This window comes from Lagenorhynchus albirostris, chromosome 20 (assembly GCF_949774975.1).
Source record: "Lagenorhynchus albirostris chromosome 20, mLagAlb1.1, whole genome shotgun sequence".
Lineage (NCBI taxonomy): Eukaryota > Metazoa > Chordata > Mammalia > Artiodactyla > Delphinidae > Lagenorhynchus > Lagenorhynchus albirostris.
Genome location: NC_083114.1, coordinates 51071093 through 51087533, shown reverse-complemented (window position 1 = coordinate 51087533; position 16441 = coordinate 51071093). Strand labels below are relative to the sequence as shown.

Here is a 16441-nt window from a genome sequence, read left to right as displayed (position 1 = left end):
CAGGCTGCGGCTGACCCAGTCCTCGCCCCAGCAGCCTACCCGCTCCGAAGGGCTGAGGTCCAGACCACCTCTCCCTGGGGGTGATACATCCCAGCCCCCCAGCCCCACCTCAGAGCACTTACTCCTCTGGGTCCTGTGGGGTCTCAGGGACATTGAGGACAAAAGCCAGCGACCGGGACATATCTGCGGCCCACCCGCAGCCAGTCTGCCGACCTAGGGCAGTTCAGAGCCTGGACACAGCCTCAGGAGCCTCCCGCTGCCCATGTGATGAGACAGAAAGCGTTACAGCAAAGTTAGCCTGGCACCCAGCTCCACTGCCCGCTCCCTGGGGACCATGGGGCGGGTGCCACTCCCAGCCCAGGCTGCCTGAGCCCCCATCCTGCCCCCATCCACACACAAACACCAAACGCGTGGCCAAGTGAGGGGCCCCAAATAATCCTCAGGCCAGAACGGACTGAGGGGGAGCTCATTCCGGAGGGAAGGAGGAAGGAAGTGAGGGGAGTCTGGGCAGCTCCCCACCGGCTTCCTCAGTGACGCCATCCCTGAGAGATGGGGAGCGGGTGGGGTGCCTGTAGATAGGTTCTCCATTCCCAGGGTTCTGACCCAGAGATGCCGCCCTCTGGGTGGGAAAGGTCAGAGCAGTTGAGACCTTCCCTGCGCCCGCCCGTGACCACACAGCACTTCCTCCCGGCCGGAAATCCCACAGACAGCTAGCAGCCTGGGCCCTCACCCCCACCAGCGCCTGACAGAACGGCAGACAGGATGGCCTCCTCGGCTGCGGCCCACCCTGCATCCCCCCCACAGGAGTTACTCCACACCAGCCTGGGCGCGTCAATGTTGACAGCCCTCCTGGGAGACTCCCCTATAGTCCATCACCTCCCGCAGGCCAGGGCAGCTGGCGGGGGGAGGGGTGCTGGGCGTTGAACAGGCAGCCTTTGTCCGGGCTCTGCCATCACCCAAGACAACTGAACCAGGGCGGCCTTGTCCAGGCTCTTCAGCCTGTGGGAGTGGGGCAAGGGCAGCAGGCTCCCAACCACCCCCTGAGTCCTGCAGGCTCTGCCCCAGGAGGACGGGGCCCAGCCTTCGGTCTGCCCTGTCCACCCCTCCTCGCTACCCTCACCCCCAGGGAACTCAGCACAGAGGAAAGCTGGCTCAGCTCAAGGGGCTTCCTCGGGCGAGGCCAGGGTGTCCAGACAGAGCAGGTCCCGCTAGAGCTGTACCCAGACAGTGCCCTCACTTAGGGGTGTCCAGTCTCTGAGCCCAGGCCGCACAGAGTCCAAGCCCCATCCCCTTCTCTCTCACAGGAGCACAGTGTGGAGAAACCAGCAGAGAGAGGTCAGAGGTGGACTCTTAACTCCGCTTGAAATGGTGAGTAGCTGGGGCTGAGGGTGTGCCCCCCAATCCAGTCCCTAGAGCTGGAATTCCTTCCTGGAAAGACAGACCTTCCCAGGTTCAGATCCGCAGGCCTCTCCCACACACCCCTTGTCCAGGAGGGAGAAGCAGGGAGATTGAAGGCGCTCAGAGGCTGCCTGGAGGATGGGGGCTCACCTGGGCACTGGCATCTGGGCACTGCCCTAGACTTCTGTCCGGCTGGTACCCAGCACCCCGGCACCCTCGCCCAGGCAGGGACAAGTCGGGCAGGAGCTCCCAGGGTGCACCATTCCTGAGCCGTGAGCCAGGTAGGGAGGGGCAGGGTGGGGCGCGTTTCCAGAAACCCCACCCCAGCCGGAAGCCAGTCCTCTGGGAGCAGCTACTGCCCAGTCAGCGCCGCGGCCCAGCCTCTGAGCCAAGGGAAGGCAGGAACTCCGAGAGACCCTGGACCCCTCATCTGCCAGTCTCCCACACGCCCACTTTTCACCAGTGGTACCCACCTGCAAACCCAGCCTCCCCACCCTTTCCCATCTCGAGAGACGCACACCACCGCCCTCTCCCCTGACGCCCGCCACCTGACTGTTGGGGTGAGCTGAGATCTTCACGTCCCCCGCCCGGACACCCCTGAGAGAGTCAACTCCGGTAGTGAACTCAGGGAGATCCAAGAGAACCCGAGGAGTCAACGCAGTGCCCAGTGGCCCCAGAGGCCCAAAGGAATTCGGAGGGGGTGGAGCTGGTGGCCGCAAGGGAATTGGATGGGGCTAGGAGGACGAGGGCGAGGTCCCTAAGCCCCGGAGCTGCAGCCCCCACCCACGACCCGGCATCCGCATCCCGGCGCTGGCCTGGGAGGCGCTGGGGAGGAGGGGCCCGGCGCGCGGCTCACCTGTCCCCCGCGAGGGCCGCCGGAAACTGTGTCTGGGCTCCACCAGCTGCGGGAGGGGTCGTGAGGTCAGAGGGAGGGAGTGGCCAAGGGCCCTGGGTCGACCTGTGAGCGTATCAGGCCTGGCGGGGCCAGAGTGCTGCTCCGCCCAGCCCGGCCCACGTGGCGACGGGGCTCGGACAAGTCACGTGACCCGGCTGGGGGGGCGCGCCCCGCTCCTCCTGCTTCCCCTCCCCGTCGAGCCCTCGGCGACTGTGCCCTCTCCCCACCAGCTTCCGACCCCTCCTCTCACCCCACCCTGAGGTCTGACCAAGATGAAGGCGGCGAGTGTCTGGAAGTGTTCCAATCTCCGGTTGAAGCCAATTTCTGTGGGACTCAGTTTCCCCAAGTTTCAAATGGAGACAATGATTCCAGACCCTCCCGCTTACCAGGACGATTATCAAAATAACACCATGCGGCAAAGCCACACGGATACGGCGGGCGTTGCAGGACTACATTGGGTAGCCCCTTCCTCCAGCACAGCCTCCTGCGACAACTAGCCCCAAACTGGCTGGTAGAACCCGGGGTTATCTCCGACCTCCCGATGTGGGCGTGGTTTCTCCAGCAGAGTTCCGGCACACTTCCTGTGTGCTAGGTGGGGAAGAGAGGAGGCACACTTGGGGGCTGTCCCCATTGCTGTTTGCTCCGTTATTCCCCACAAGCCAGGGAAGGGGGCACTGATGACCCTAGCTCACAGATGAGGAAACGGGCCGAGAGGTCAGTCAGCCTCCAGGGTGTCATCGGCCAGGGTGTAAGTCTTGTCCACCTGGGAGCTCTACCTAGAAACCTGACCTCGAAAAAGCCCGGCAGAGGAGAGTCACCCTTGGGTTTGAGAAAAGGGTGGGATTTGGACAGTGGTGGGAGCCATTTCTTGTTGGGAGAAGACTTGAGAGGCGGGCAGGGTAAAAGTGAGCTGGAAGGCAGAAAGGAAGGGGAGGGCCCTCCTGGAGGGGAGGACAGGTGGGCCAAGCCAGGATGCCCAAATAGTCATTGCCTCAGGATGGATCTTGGTACAGGCACCTCAGCCTAGAGAACTAGCTCTGCCCAGCCCCCGCCTCTCCCCCAACACTACTCCCTGCCCTGCACACCCATGCTCCAGTCACGTTTTACTTGCATGATCCCAGGCACAACTTGAAAGTCACCTCCTCTGGGGAGCCTTCCGGGATTGAACCCTGTTGGAGCATGTGCCACTTCCTAGTGACATGTACATTTACTAGTCCGTCCCCCCTCTCCCGCTCCGTCTCTATCTCTATGCTCACTGTGTGCCCAGCACCAGCACCCAGCCTGGGGCCTGGCATGGGGCGCGGGGCGGGGGGGCGGGGGCGTCTGGAAAACCAGGAGCGGAAGCAGGCAGGGAAGCAGAAAAAACACTGGAGCTCTTTAGGGATGAGGGGGGCCCTCAAGGAGGCGGAGAGGGAGAAGGAGGAAGGACAGGACCGCGGGGCCTCCCAGGGGGTCCCAAGAGAGAGAAAGGGCCGAGATAACTCGCCGGGGCGGGGCATGAGTGCAGCGAGTTCCTGAGCGCTTCCTATGGGCCAGGCGCTGGGCCGCTTCGGTTTAAGTGCCAAAGATCGAGGCGGGAAGTTGAGAAATAACGCCTAGGGCCTCTGAAAATCGAGCAGCCCTGAGTGGTCGGACCCACCCCCTAAGTTATTGCACTATCGCGCCCTCTGAGCCGAGCGGAGCCGGGGCTACCGGCGGATAAGGGGCGGGGCCTGCGCCCAGCCGACCGCAGCCCCGCAGGGTCAGACCTTCGGCCCAGAAGCCGCGGGTCCCCCGTGGGGAGGGGAAGGGCCCGACCCCCGCCCAGCGCGCACGCGCAGCGCCTCTCACCTGCCTGCTGGCGCTCCGCGCCCCCTCAGGAAGTGCGGGCCTCAGTGGAGCGCGGAGGAAGTGCCGGAGGCGGGGGAGAGAGGAGTACGGGGAGGCGACGGCTAGGGGTGCTGGGGTTCCTGTCATGTGACCCCTCCCCTCGGCTCTCTCGCAGCCCCGCCGGGAGTGGCGGGAGCCAGTCGGAGGACGGTCTCTAGGTCCCTTGTCCCCAGGTGAGCTGGGTGCAGCGTGAGGGGAGGGGGGATCGTGAGGGGGTGGAAGAGAGAACTGAGGCCGAGGAGCCGCTGGCAGCTGGCGGGGAAGGGGTGAGAGCCGCTGCTGAGGGGCAGAGGGGTCCCTTCCTTCCTTTCCCACGGCCGGGGCTGTAGCCACGCTTCCCCATTTGGGTTCCATGGGGGGCCGGGGTGGACCCAGTCCCGGGATCTGGACCACCAGGTAGAAGACAGAGGAGGTCCCAACACGTCCGGATTCGAGGTGTTGCAGTATGCTGAATCCAGGGAACTGCTGGGGTTTGCGGCAGAGAGGTCTTCCCAATGGGAGAATCGGCACGTGGAATTGTCCCTTGCCAGGGGGCGATGGGGAAGGGCTGCGGCCACTGGTAACCGGTTGCGGTGGGGCAGAGCGGGCCTTGGGCTCCACCGCACTTAACTGTGGCCACACCTGGCCTTGGCTTTGTTTGTGACGTCCCATCTTTCCGAGCCCTTTGGACCTTTCTCCCCGTCTGACAGATGGGGAGACTGAGGCCATACGTTGCTTTGAGATGTGGCTGGAGACTGAGCCAGATCTCCTCCAACAGCATCCCCTCCCAGGAGGGGGAGCGTTACAACCCCAACTTCAACCCCATCACAGAGATGCTGAGGCAGTGGTCGGTGCAGGCCTCAGGGGAGCCAGAACCTGAGCCGGCCGGCGAGGAGCTGTGGGAGCAGGAGATGGAGCGGCTGTGCTCCTCCCAGGAACCTGTGCGGCTGCTGCCCTACGCCATGGTGGACAAGCGCTTCATCCGGTGGGTGCCCGAACACCTTGCCGAACACAGCGGAGGAGGAGCAGTGGGGGTGGGGAGAGGATGCACCTGTTGGTTGGGGGGGTGGAAATCACCAGCAGTGGGAAGACTCCCTGGCTCAGGGTGCTGCTCTGCCTGGCCAGGTGGGCATGCTGGGTGACTCAGGGACCCCTCCCATCACCACCCCATCCCAGGCAGCTGCGGGAGCCCGAGGGGGTGAAGACCTCGTGCTGGCAGCAGTGGCGTCACAGGCAGCAGACTGCAGGACGGCGCCTGGGGGAGGCAGCACGGCGGCTGGCCCGGGGCTGTGGGCTCTGGGAGGGGGCTCTCTACGAGATCGGGGGTAGGACCCGAACCCCAATCCCCACCTCCTGCCTCCCCTCTCTGCAGTCTCAATGTCTAGTTTGGAAACCAGAGGAGGGCATTATCCCCCTGGCCATTGTACCCCTCCACCCCCACCAACCCACCCCGCCTTCCTCACACATCCCCCTCTGCCCCCAGAGCCACCCTTCAAACCTTGGTGGATGATGGCACCCCTGGTGGCTGTTAGAGGTACTGCTAGGCCAGCCTCCAGGACTGGCCGTTACACTGAGGTCCCTGTGAGGCTGCTCACCCACCCCCCACAACCCTCAGATTATCAGCTGGGCACACGGCTCGGCGCCTCCGGACCCACCTGCTGTTCCCCGCAGGCCTCTTTGGCACCGGAATCCAGTCCTACTTCACCTTTCTTCGCTTCCTGCTGCTGCTTAACCTGCTGACCCTACTTCTGACCACCAGCTTCGTCCTGCTGCCCCTGACCTGGCTCCGCCCCCCTGACAGAGGACCTGCTCTGAACTTCAGTGAGTGCCTGGCCCACGGAGGGAACAGTGCCCCCGAGCCCACCTGAACCCTGTGGGGCCTGGTCCACTGGGACAGCCCCAACCCTCTGTGTCCAAACCCTGGGCATCGTCCTGCTTGGGTCCAGCCGTGAGGCTCTACTCGATCTCGCCTTTTGCATAACAGGCCTCCTGACATGCCCTCATGACCCTGCTCAGGCCTCCTGAGATGGGAGGCTATGGAGTGAGAGGGGCAGAGTCTCACCTATGCCTTGGGGACCCTTCCCTATTGGACCCCTCTCCCTCCTCGACAGCCCTCCAGTGTCCTGGTGGCCACCAACCCCAGACTGGTGTTCCCAAGTTCAACAATCTACTTTGGAATGTTTTAACTGGCAGGGTGAGTGGGTCTGTACTGGCTGTGGACCAGGGAGGCTGGGGAACCTGGTGATCTAGCCTCAGGGAACCCCAGTCTAAGAGGACCCTCACCCCTCCAAGGGCACGTTGGCTTCTAGGGAGACCGTCCTCCACAGACAGGCTGGCTGGGTCAGCAGTGGGGTCAGAGAGAGGCTGAGGCCACTGTGCACAGCCCAGGCCCATGGACATGTGCCCACGGCCCTCAGAGCCCAGCTGGGGTCGGGGTTTGAAGGACAAGAAGGGAAAAAGTGTCCAGGATTCTGGGATAAGCACCACCCTACCCTCATCCCTGGAAGCCACTGGGTGGTTACCGTGCGGGCTCCCGTGTTCCAGTCCTGGCTCTTCTTCCAAGCTGTGTGTCCTTAGGCAAGTTGCCCAACCCTTCTGAGCCTCTGTGAAATGGGGATACTCTTATTCTCTACCTGATGGGGTCACTGTGAGGGCTAATGTGTTAACAGCAAGAAAACACTTAGCACACAGCCTGGCTCACTTGTCATTGTCTGACATCCCCAGGCCTTCAACAACACCTATCTCTTTTACGGCGCGTACCGAGCGGGGCCTGAGAGCAGCTCAATATACAGCATCCGCCTGGCCTACTTACTGAGCCCACTGGCCTGCCTGCTCCTCTGCTTCTGTGGGATTCTACGGCGGTGAGAGGAGAGCCCCTGCCTCCACCCCTTTCCAGGGGGTCTTCCCTGATCACCCCTGCTTGGCGTGGTACCCCCAAGCTGGCAGGGAGTCCCTGCTAATGGAGGTTCCAGGGCCGGAACTCTGCATCCCCAGCTGCAGACCTCAGGAGCGGGGCCACCGCTCCTGTGTCCCCACCCCCCCACCCAGGCCGAGGCCAAAGGCTGCACTTAGGGCTGCCTGGGACTTCCCACCCCAGATCAGAGCCGAGCCGAGGCTGAGCCCTGGCCTCTGCCCCCTCCAGGATGGTGAAGGGGCTGCCACAGAAGATGTTCCTGGGCCAGGACTACAGGTCACCTCTCAGCGCCAAGGTCTTCTCTTCCTGGGACTTCTGCATCCAGGGGCAGGAGGCAGCTACCATCAAGAAGCATGAGATCAGCAACGAGTTCAAGGTGTGTGTGAGGATGTGCGTGAGTGTGAGTTGTGAGAGTGAATGAGTGTGAGAGCACGTGAGACTGTATGAGTGTGTGGCTTGAGTGTGGGAGTGTGTCTGTCTGTGTGTGTGTGCACACACGGTTTTCCAGCTGGAGGCGGGGGCTGTGCCGTGTCTGGGTGTGAGCGCTCACCTGCACGGTACTCTGGGGATGCTGTGGACAAAACCAGCCCGTCTGTCCCCGCCTCAGCGTCACCCCAACCTTGCCTAGAGCCTGGCAGCCTTTCTCCCCACGCACACCGACCTGGGGCTGTTTGCCAGCCCCCTCCGCTTCCACCTGGGCCAGCCCTAACCCACCTGTGCCCCTGCCCCTGCCCCCGTGACAGGTGGAGCTGGAGGAGGGGCGTCACTTGCTGATGGTGCAGCATCAGACCCGGGCTCAAAGGGCCTGCCACCTGCTTACCTACCTGCGGGTCAACATCCTCATCGGGCTCCTGGTGGTTGGGGCCATCAGTGCTATCTTCTGGGCCACCAAGTACTCGCAGGACAACAAGGAGGTGCCAGGCGACTGACATGCATTTATTTAATCCTGGCCAGACCTGGGGGAGGAGACGGGATGGTCCCACTTTGCAGAAGAGGAAACCGAGGCTCACAGAGGTTAAAGCAATTTGCCCAAAGTCATAACCAAGTCAGACAGGCTCTACCTGTGGCTACCTCCTGCTGCCACTGGGAATAATCCGTGGGCTTCCAGATTCCGGGCCTGCACCAGAGTTACACTTGAAGGGGGCCGTAGGGGATAGGGGAGCCGCTGGGGGCCCTCCAGCCCACGGCACCCCCTTATCCACTTCTCCCCACAGGAGTCCCTGTTTCTGCTGCTCCAGTACCTGCCCCCTGGGGTCATCGCCCTGGTCAACTTTCTGGGTCCCCTGCTGTTTGTTTTCCTGGTCCAGCTGGAAAACTACCCTCCCAACACTGAGGTCAACCTCACCCTTATCTGGTGAGTGACACCTGGGGGGGTGACAGGTGGGACGGAGTGTGGAGGGCATGGAAGGGCTGTGTCCTGCCGCCTGTCTTGGTTATCACCTGGCATCAGGGGTCCCGTGCAAGGGAAGGCAGGCAGCTGCTCCCACACACAGTCTGGGGGGCCCTGGTCTAAGGTTCTCCAGTCCCCACCATCCAAAGCAAGCCAGTGACTGTTTATGCCAGGACACGTTGGGTGCCACAGTCACCCACCTAGGAACACAGCTCCCTCCCATGTGCCCCGAGGGTTTACACCCCTCACCTTGACACCCTCACGTGACCTGTGAAGTTAGGACCATCCTCACTGCCACTGGATAGGTGAGGACACTGAGGTTTGAAAGGGTCAAGCGCCTTGGCCAAGGGAGGCTCCCCATGCCTGCTGGGTGCAGGTTCAAACTCAAGCCGTCCTCCGCCCCCAGGCTCTGCTCTGTCTCCTCTCCCAGGACTCGGGTCCTGCCTTGGACCCACCCACCCACAGGACCCCACACACACAACAGCTCCAGCCCAGGTTCTCTTTCCGTCTGCCACCCACCCCTCACTTGGCAGGCTCTGCTTTTCCTCGGGCTTCCCTGGCACAGAAGCTGTCCGGAGCCCATTCTGCGTATCTACCCATTCCGAGGTAGATTGTGTTTGCTTTGAAATTTTATTCTTGGAATGGGTAATAGCACGTGCACATGGTAAAAAAAAAAAATTCAAAATGCTCAAAAGGATGAAAGATAAAAATAAGCCCCCACCACCCCTGCCTTCCTCAACACAAGAACCACTGTTCCCAGCCAGGCTCCGGCCGTGTATCAGCCTTGAAAGTCCACACTTCATGGGATTTCCCTGGCGGTCCAGTGGTTAAGACTCCGTGCTTCCAATGCAGAGGGCACGGGTTCGACCCCTGGTCGGGGCACTAAGATCCCACGTGCTGCGGAGTATGGACAAAAAGTAAAAAAAAAAGAAAGTCCACACTTTGATATAACGTGCAGGCAATCGTTTGGGGTTAGGCCACCCTACCTGTGTGATCCAGTTACATGTTATTCAGGAGTATGCATGCACGTGTTTGTGATATATGGACAGTGTAAACGGACTAGGGCATTAATAGGCCCTAGAAGAGAGATCTCACCTGCATTAATGATATAAAAGCACGTATGTGCCTGTGAATCTCCAAGCTGGGTGTGGGGGGAGGATGGCTGGACTGTGCCGTGTTTCCCAAACTGATGTAAACAGAACCATTCTCCTGTGAATCATCTGGAGACCAAGATTCTAGGGAACGCACTTTGGGAAATATTGACACGCATGGAGCAGTTTGGAAGGAGGCTGGGCTCTGGGTTTCGAGGGGGCTGGGCCCGGGAGAGACTTGAGCTCATGCAGATGTCAGCCACACCTGTGTCCCGAGTAGATGTGCCTGGGCTCCTCCCCTGACACAGTCCCCGCCCCTTCCCCTAACCCCCAGGTGTGTGGTGCTGAAGCTGGCCAGCCTGGGAATGTTCTCCTTCTCGCTGGGCCAGACTTTGCTGTGCTTTGGCAGAAACAAGACCAGCTGTGAGTCCTACGGCTACAACGCATGTGACTACCAGGTGGCCGGTGACTCTATCAGGGCCTGTCCCTCCTGTCCTCTGCAAAGCCCCACCTCTTTGAGCTCCTCGTCCTTCTCAGGGTCTCACCTTTGTGAGAGGCTGTGGGCAGAGTTGCCCACCCAGCAGTCACCTCCAGGGGGCGCCATTCACATCACATTCTGCGCTGTGCAGAGAGGCAGCCCAGACTGTGGGCTTTGTCTGCTCAAATCTTATCCCAGGCCCGGGTTTTAACTTAGCAATCATATCAGACTCCAGGCAAGGGTCCTAGACCACAGAGTCCCCCAACGGGCGGGTGAGGGGCGGTTGGGGACCGAGGGTGGTGACAGATGCCCCCTCTGACCAGTGCTGGGAGAACTCGGTGGGGGAGGAGCTGTACAAACTCAGCATCTTCAACTTCCTCCTCACGGTGGCCTTCACCTTCTTTGTCAGCCTGCCTAGGAGGTGAGCCACGTGGGGACACTACGGGGGTGGAGTGGGCGTGTCTGGGGGTGGCCAGTGGCCACAGCCAGGGGTGAGCAGTTCTACATGCCTGTTACCGTGTGAGTGTGTTATGGTCCACAGCCAGGACCAACGAGGTCCACACACTTCTGGGTGGTGGGTACCTGGGCACTCCCCTCCCCCAGGCTGCTGGTGGAGCGGTTCTCGGGCCGGTTCTGGGCCTGGCTGGACCGGGAGGAGTTCCTGCTGCCCAAGAACGTGCTGGACATCGTGGAGGGCCAGACAGTCACCTGGATGGGCCTCTTCTACTGCCCCCTGCTGCCCCTGCTTAACAGCATCTTCGTCTTCCTCACCTTCTACATCAAGAAGGTGAGGGCTCGGGGGCTGGGAGGGAGCAGGGCCGCACCTGTGTGGGCACCTCGAGCGCCAGCAGCAGAGCAGCCCTCACCTCCTGCTGCTGCCCCGCCGGGCACCTCCCATCTGCACACTGCGCTGAGCCCCCTGTGTCCTTGCTCCTTAGTACACCCTGCTGAGGAACTCCAGGGCGTCCCCTCGGCCATTCCGCGCCTCCAGCTCCATCTTCTTCTTCCAGCTGGTGCTCATCCTGGGCCTGCTCCTGGCCGCTGTGCCCCTGGGCTATGTGGTCAGCAGGTGAGGGGAGCAGACGGGCTGAGGCTGCCGGGCCGGCAGCTCGTCACCCGAGCACTGACACCGGCCCTCCTCTGGCGGTCTCTCCCCAGCATCCGCTCCTCCTGGGACTGTGGCCTCTTCACCAACTACTCAGCCCCCTGGCAGGTGGTCCCAGAGCTGGTGGCCCTCCGGCTCCCACCCCCTAGCCAGCGCATCCTCCACTACCTGGGCTCCCACGCCTTCAGCTTCCCCCTCCTCATCCTGCTCAGGTGCCTTTCAGGGCAGCAGGGGCCGAGGGAGGGGGCACCCCCAGCCAGTCTCATGGGATCTGGGGGCCAGACAAGGAGAGCCCAAGGTCGCAGGGAGCCAGGGGCCCAAGGGCGGGTGGCCTGGGGGTTGCCCTGTGCCCCTGGGCAGCCCCTGAAGGCCCTCACCTGTAAAGCGGGCACTTTAAGTGACCACTGGGGAAGCACGTCGCCTGGTGCAGACACGCTGTGAGCCTGCCGCGCTTGTTATTCTTACTACATTTAGAGGAGAGGGGCTGAGCGACCAGTGGGAGGAAGGAGAGGAGAGAGAAAGCGGTGTCTAGGAACCTGAAAGAGAGAAGACCCCGGGAGGTGGTTTTTAAGAGACTGGGGTGGGGAAGGAGGAAGTAGTGGGGCTGACTGACCTAGCATCCCCGTCTATCCAAAGCCTTGTCCTGACCGTGTGCGTCTCCCAGTCCCAGGCCAGCGCGAGGGCCATCCGGGGGCTCCGGAAGCAACTGGTGTGGGTGAGTGTCCGCCGGACTGGGGAGGGGTCACGGACTCCGGGCAAGACCCTGTCGGGATTGTGGCCTCAGGCCGCGGATAGAAGTGGGGAAGGTGGAGGGAGGGAACCGGTGCCTCCGGCCGGGAACCAGTCAACAGGAATGTGGCTTTAGGCTTGGGGACCCAGTTTAACGGGAGTGTGGGCTTGGGCTGAAGTAGGAGGTGAAACTGGTGGGGGCGTGGTCTCTGGCCAGGCTGGGGCGGGACCTGATGGGGCGCGGCCTTGGGCTGGGGCGGGATCGGGAGGGGCGTGGTCTCTGGCCCGGCGGGGCGGGTCTAGGGATAGGGCGGGAGATTGGTGGGGCGGGGCCGTAGCGGGGGCGGGGAGGGGAAACTCTGGTGGGGCGGGGCCTCGGGGCTGCTACTGTGAGGTGGCCGCTTCTCCCGCGGCAGCTGGTGAGAGGAGGCGCCGCTCGTAAACCGGCCGCTCGCTCCCCTCTTCCGCCCCAGCAAGTGCAGGAGAAGTGGCACCTGGTGGATGACCTGTCGCGGCTGATGTCGGAGCCGGGCTCCGGCGACTCTCTGGGGCCTGAGTCCCCTCACTCCCGAGGTTCGCGCCCGAGATCCTTCTGCCCCGGATTCCCGTGCCCGGGCTCCCCGGGACCCAGGGCCTCCAGGCCGGAACCCTCCCTTGAGGATCCTAACGGGTTGCGCGGTGTCCGGGTCCCCGCCCGTAGCTGCCGCTTCCCCAGCGGTTCGGAGCTGTAGCACCGACCCCCACCACCGCCCGGAGCTTCCCCAGGGCCCCGTGTGCAGCTCCCCACTTCCTGCTCCCTCGCCCCACGCTCGTGACCCCAGGTGACCACCGCCTCTCTCAGTGGGCCCTCCAGCAGGGTGCCCTAAGGTGGGGTGCATATACCTAGGGGCATCAAGAAGAAAATATGGGAACTTGTATTTATATTTTTATCTCAATCCTTAAAAGTTTCTATTTTTGTGGAATGTTTTATAATATGCATAATATGTTAGTATAGTAACCCATGAATGCAGTTTATAAATACACATCCATTGGCAGTGCTCAGGAACTGTTTACCCTGGGCAGTACCATTATAAAAGTCCAGAGACCTCCACCTGCGGGAAGGGGCAGGCCTGGCCGCAGTGAGAGCACACAGTGGGGGCTTACTGTGCTCTGACTGCAGGCACCCTACACAACCTCCTGTAATTCCTCCTTCACGTGTGAGACCACTGAGACCCACAGACGTTATGAGTCAGCAAGGGGCAGAGCTCAGATCTGACCTGCATCAGGAGACACTCCGAGTGTGGGCCCCGGGAGGTAGCGGAGCCCGCTGCCCAGGAAGGCAGGGCTGCGTCCAAGATTCCCAAGCCTCGGGTGCCGAGGCTGCAGAGGTTCTCAATCTGTGGTTCTCAGCCTCGGAGAACTCCTGAGAAGCCCCGTCAGATGCTGGCCCTGTGCCAGCGACTCTGACGCCATTGGTCCAGGTGCAGCCAGCAGCCAGACATCTGGACTTTCTAAAGCTCCCAGGTGACTCTCACCGGCAGCCAGGGTTGAGGATTGCTGGCCTAAAGAGCTGTCAGGAGGGAAGGTCAGGAGAAACCCCAGGACGTGCTTGACGAGGCTCTACTTCCAGCAGCAGGAGGCCAGCGCCTGGCTGGATTCCCAGCCTGGACACGGCATCTGGGCGGCTCTGGCCCGGCGCCCTCAGTCCAGGGGCTTCACGTGGTCGTTGCAGTCTTGGCTGGTTCAGCTCCTCCTGTCGCTGTCCCTCTCTCTCACTCACCCAGCATCCCATGACCCATCCGCCTGTCAACAAGTGCCGGGCCCTGTTCTGGGGCCGGTGAGGAGACTGCGGGAGACACAGGGAGCTACGTGCTCAGCTTGGGGAGGGCAACCAGTCTGGCCCCAAAGAAGGCGACACACGTTGTTAATTAGCAGCTTAGGGTCAACGTGTGGTCCCGGACCAGCAGCACCAACATCACCTGGGAACTTGATAGAAAAGCCAGTTCTCAGGCCCCACCGCACCTCCTCTAAGGGTGGAGCCCAGCGATGTGGTTTAACGAGCCCCCAGGGGTGAGGCTGTTGGGTGCGAAGCGGGAGAACCTGCAGCACTGAGGCATCCAGGTCCTTCTCATCACCTTCACGTGCCTTCAGAGAACCCACCAAGTGCATCACCGGATGTGAGGGGGACAAGCTTCGGGACCTTGAGGAACTCAAACTCGGGGCCTCAGTTTGCTTGACCAAAGCCTGGGGATGACACCACCCTCCTCTGCGTGGTTGTGAGGACTGAATGAGCAGTTACTTATATAGTGTCCTTCCTAGGAGAGCAGTTGAGGCCCTATTACAACATGGTCATTGGCCTAAAGGAGCAAAGTGGGAGAGATGGGAAGGGGCCCTGATGGCCCTGTGACCGTGCCGGCCCAGCGAGGCAACCCGGGGCTCAGGGGGGAGCCATCGCAGTCAGCAGGAGGGTTTCGTGGAGTGGGCGACTAGCGGGGCCTTGGCGGACGGAGGACTCGACAGGAGGTGAAGGCAGAGGAACGGCCTGAGCCACGGTGTAGAGATGGGCCGGGCGGGCCTGAGCTGTGGAAACTGGGACTCTGAGGCCTCTAGACTGGGCTCTGAGGCCCACGAGGACAACCAGAGTGAAGGCGGAACCAGCACACCTATGGCTGGGCTTGGAGAGCCCGGGGGTCCGGTAACGTTGAGCGTCTACCAGCAGCAAAGAAGACACACGTGGGTAGGGAGAGGCCCGTGGGGTTATTGCAGTAAGTGAAGCCAGGGTCTCTCCAGGTGCAGGAGCCCCAGTGCCTCCACCTTGGGGTGGGGGTGGGGGTCCCGGACTCTCCCCACCCAGCCCTGAGAGGGCTCCCAGCTACTCTGGCCAAGGCAGCCCAGCACAGATTCCCACCCAGGGGACCCTCCCAGGAAAGTGACGCAAGGAGGTGCTGGTAAGGCCATTTATCATAGAGGAGACTGGCCCTCGGTGGGCAGGAATCACGAAATGTCAGTCTAGTGGGTGACAGGAGAGCTTTGCGGACACCCTGACTCCGCTCCATCTAGGTGACCTGGGCTCACCTGGGGCAACCTACTCAGTGCTGTCACACCTGCAGCCTGTGGAGAAGAGGCGCAGAACAGCTCAGAGAAACAGCCCTCATTTGGTGGGGCACACAGGTGATGGCTGGAGAGGGGTAGTCGGGGTGAGGCAGTAGAGATGCCCCCGGTCCCACCAAGGCCTGGGGGAATTGTCCCTCGAGTCCACCCACCGTTCTCTGCTCTGACTCTGGCTCCCCAGACACACCGATAAAAGGGGGAGGCGTCTCATGAGCTGCCTCAGCTCGAATCAGAAGCCCTGAGCACAACGTAGAGGAAAAACCTCGAGCTTCTGGGACTTCAGGCAACAGATTGCCCACAGCTGAGGGGACCCTTCTGCCTGCCTTCAGTCGTCAGTTCCCTCCACGCACCCCTCCCGGCAGAGTGAGAACAGACTTTCTGGAAGGGAATTTCGCTAGGAAAACTAAGAGAAGATTAGCTTTTGCCCAAATGCAGAGAGGTAGGTGGGTCCCCAGAGCACATCCCCAGGGGTACGAGTCAGGACTCTGGGTGGCAAGGGACAGATGCTGATTCTTGCCCACTGAGGAGAAGGGACCACCGAGGTGACAAAGCCAGTCTTCAGGGGAGCTCCAGGACACTGTGCCCAGGCTTGGGCAGGGTCATCCCACCAGACCAGCTTCCCAACACGCCCAGGCCTCAGTGGGTGCCCCTGAGCCGGGCCTAGGGGCCCCAGGGCAGGGCTGTAACTGGCCTGCCTTGGGTCAGGTGCCGGTTCCCGGGCTGTGCTGGGGATGTGAGTGCCACTGACCTGTGAGGCTCTGTAGGAGAGAAGAGTCCGCACAGGAAGCAAATTGTTCCCTGGGGGCGGGACATCCTCCCTGAGGAAGGCACCTGTGTGCAAATCAAAGCTCCATGTTCTGTGATAGCAGGAGAAAAACACATATGCAGCTGTGTCAGTGTAGAAACAGGGAGTGTTTCAATAAAGTCACTTCATTCATTTAAAAAAAAAAAGCCTCTGTGGGATTGGATGGGTCCTAGTCCCGCCTTACCTGCTCCCTCTCTTCTCTCTGCCCTGAGCCCCCAGCCCTGAGGGGTCCAACCCACCAGTTCTTCAGAAGGACCCTCATGATGACATCAGGCCCACCTCGATAATCTGGGATAATCCCCTCGTCTCAAAATCAGCGGGTTAGCAAGCTTAATTGCCCCTTGCTGGCTACCAGTGCCTCCACCTTGGGGTGGGGGGGTCCCGGTGAGGATTCCAGGGTGAGGACACGGACATCTTCTACCCTGGGGTCCTACAGCTCGGCAGTGGTGGTGACTGTGAGCCCTGGTTTGGCTCCTGGCCCCTCCTAACTCCCTGGGGGTGTGGGGAGAGTCGCCGTCCCGGGCCCAGCCCTGGGGCGCTGTGGCATCCCGGTTATCTCCCCGCTGCAGGCACGCACCCACCCAGGGAGCACCCAGAGGCTCTGGAGTGGAGGTGGCCTCGCTCGAGGAAGCGCTTGCCCTCCTGGCTGAGGGCCCCGCGCGGCAGAGGCATGAGGGTCCTGCGGCTGCTCTGCTTGG

At 61.8% G+C, this 16441-nt stretch overlaps 2 protein-coding genes across 26 annotated transcripts in view; one reads left to right on the top strand and one right to left on the bottom strand.

The window, feature by feature from the left end:
- Positions 1-2393, bottom strand: part of TMC6 (transmembrane channel like 6) — a 15585-nt gene extending 13192 nt beyond the window's left edge. For 5 of the 18 annotated variants that reach the window (XM_060134963.1, XM_060134966.1, XM_060134955.1 and 2 more), the window contains exons 1-2: positions 2255-2392; positions 123-256 (exon numbers count right to left, since the gene is read on the bottom strand). In XM_060134963.1, coding sequence (XP_059990946.1) covers positions 123-181 — 59 coding nt within the window. In that variant the 5' untranslated portion in view covers positions 182-256; positions 2255-2392. Of the gene's footprint in view, positions 1-122; positions 257-1548; positions 2211-2254 lie in introns of those variants that run through there. The other 13 variants (XM_060134948.1, XM_060134957.1, XM_060134951.1 and 10 more) reach the window with 6 other exon arrangements.
- Positions 1619-16441, top strand: TMC8 (transmembrane channel like 8). Of its 8 annotated transcripts, XM_060134971.1 has the most exons (19): positions 1621-1958; positions 4973-5126; positions 5318-5466; positions 5813-5962; positions 6253-6335; positions 6866-7002; positions 7284-7431; positions 7799-7969; positions 8270-8409; positions 9871-9994; positions 10338-10435; positions 10618-10801; positions 10953-11083; positions 11173-11331; positions 11756-11834; positions 12322-14564; positions 14888-14998; positions 15120-16063; positions 16313-16350. In XM_060134971.1, the coding sequence occupies exons 2-16, from the start codon at positions 4975-4977 to the stop codon at positions 12577-12579; spliced, it is 2163 nt and encodes a 720-aa protein (XP_059990954.1). In that variant the 5' UTR covers positions 1621-1958; positions 4973-4974; the 3' UTR covers positions 12580-14564; positions 14888-14998; positions 15120-16063; positions 16313-16350. The 8 variants fall into 8 exon arrangements, with proteins under 8 accessions (XP_059990956.1, XP_059990955.1, XP_059990958.1 ...); XM_060134973.1 differs by having other exon boundaries at positions 1619-1958; positions 11784-11834; positions 12322-12421; positions 13008-16063; XM_060134972.1 differs by having other exon boundaries at positions 1619-1958; positions 12322-12421; positions 13008-16063.

What these genes read in the sequence shown, in the direction of transcription:
- TMC8 (XM_060134971.1), top strand. Translation starts at nt 4,975, where the DNA reads ATGCTGAGGCAGTGGTCGGTGCAGGCCTCAGGGGAGCCAGAACCTGAG. An exon ending in GGCTCTCTACGAGATCGGGG is followed by an intron (nt 5,467 to 5,812) that starts GTAGGACCCGAA and finishes TGTTCCCCGCAG; the next exon opens with GCCTCTTTGGCACCGGAATC. An exon ending in TTCTGTGGGATTCTACGGCG is followed by an intron (nt 7,003 to 7,283) that starts GTGAGAGGAGAG and finishes TGCCCCCTCCAG; the next exon opens with GATGGTGAAGGGGCTGCCAC.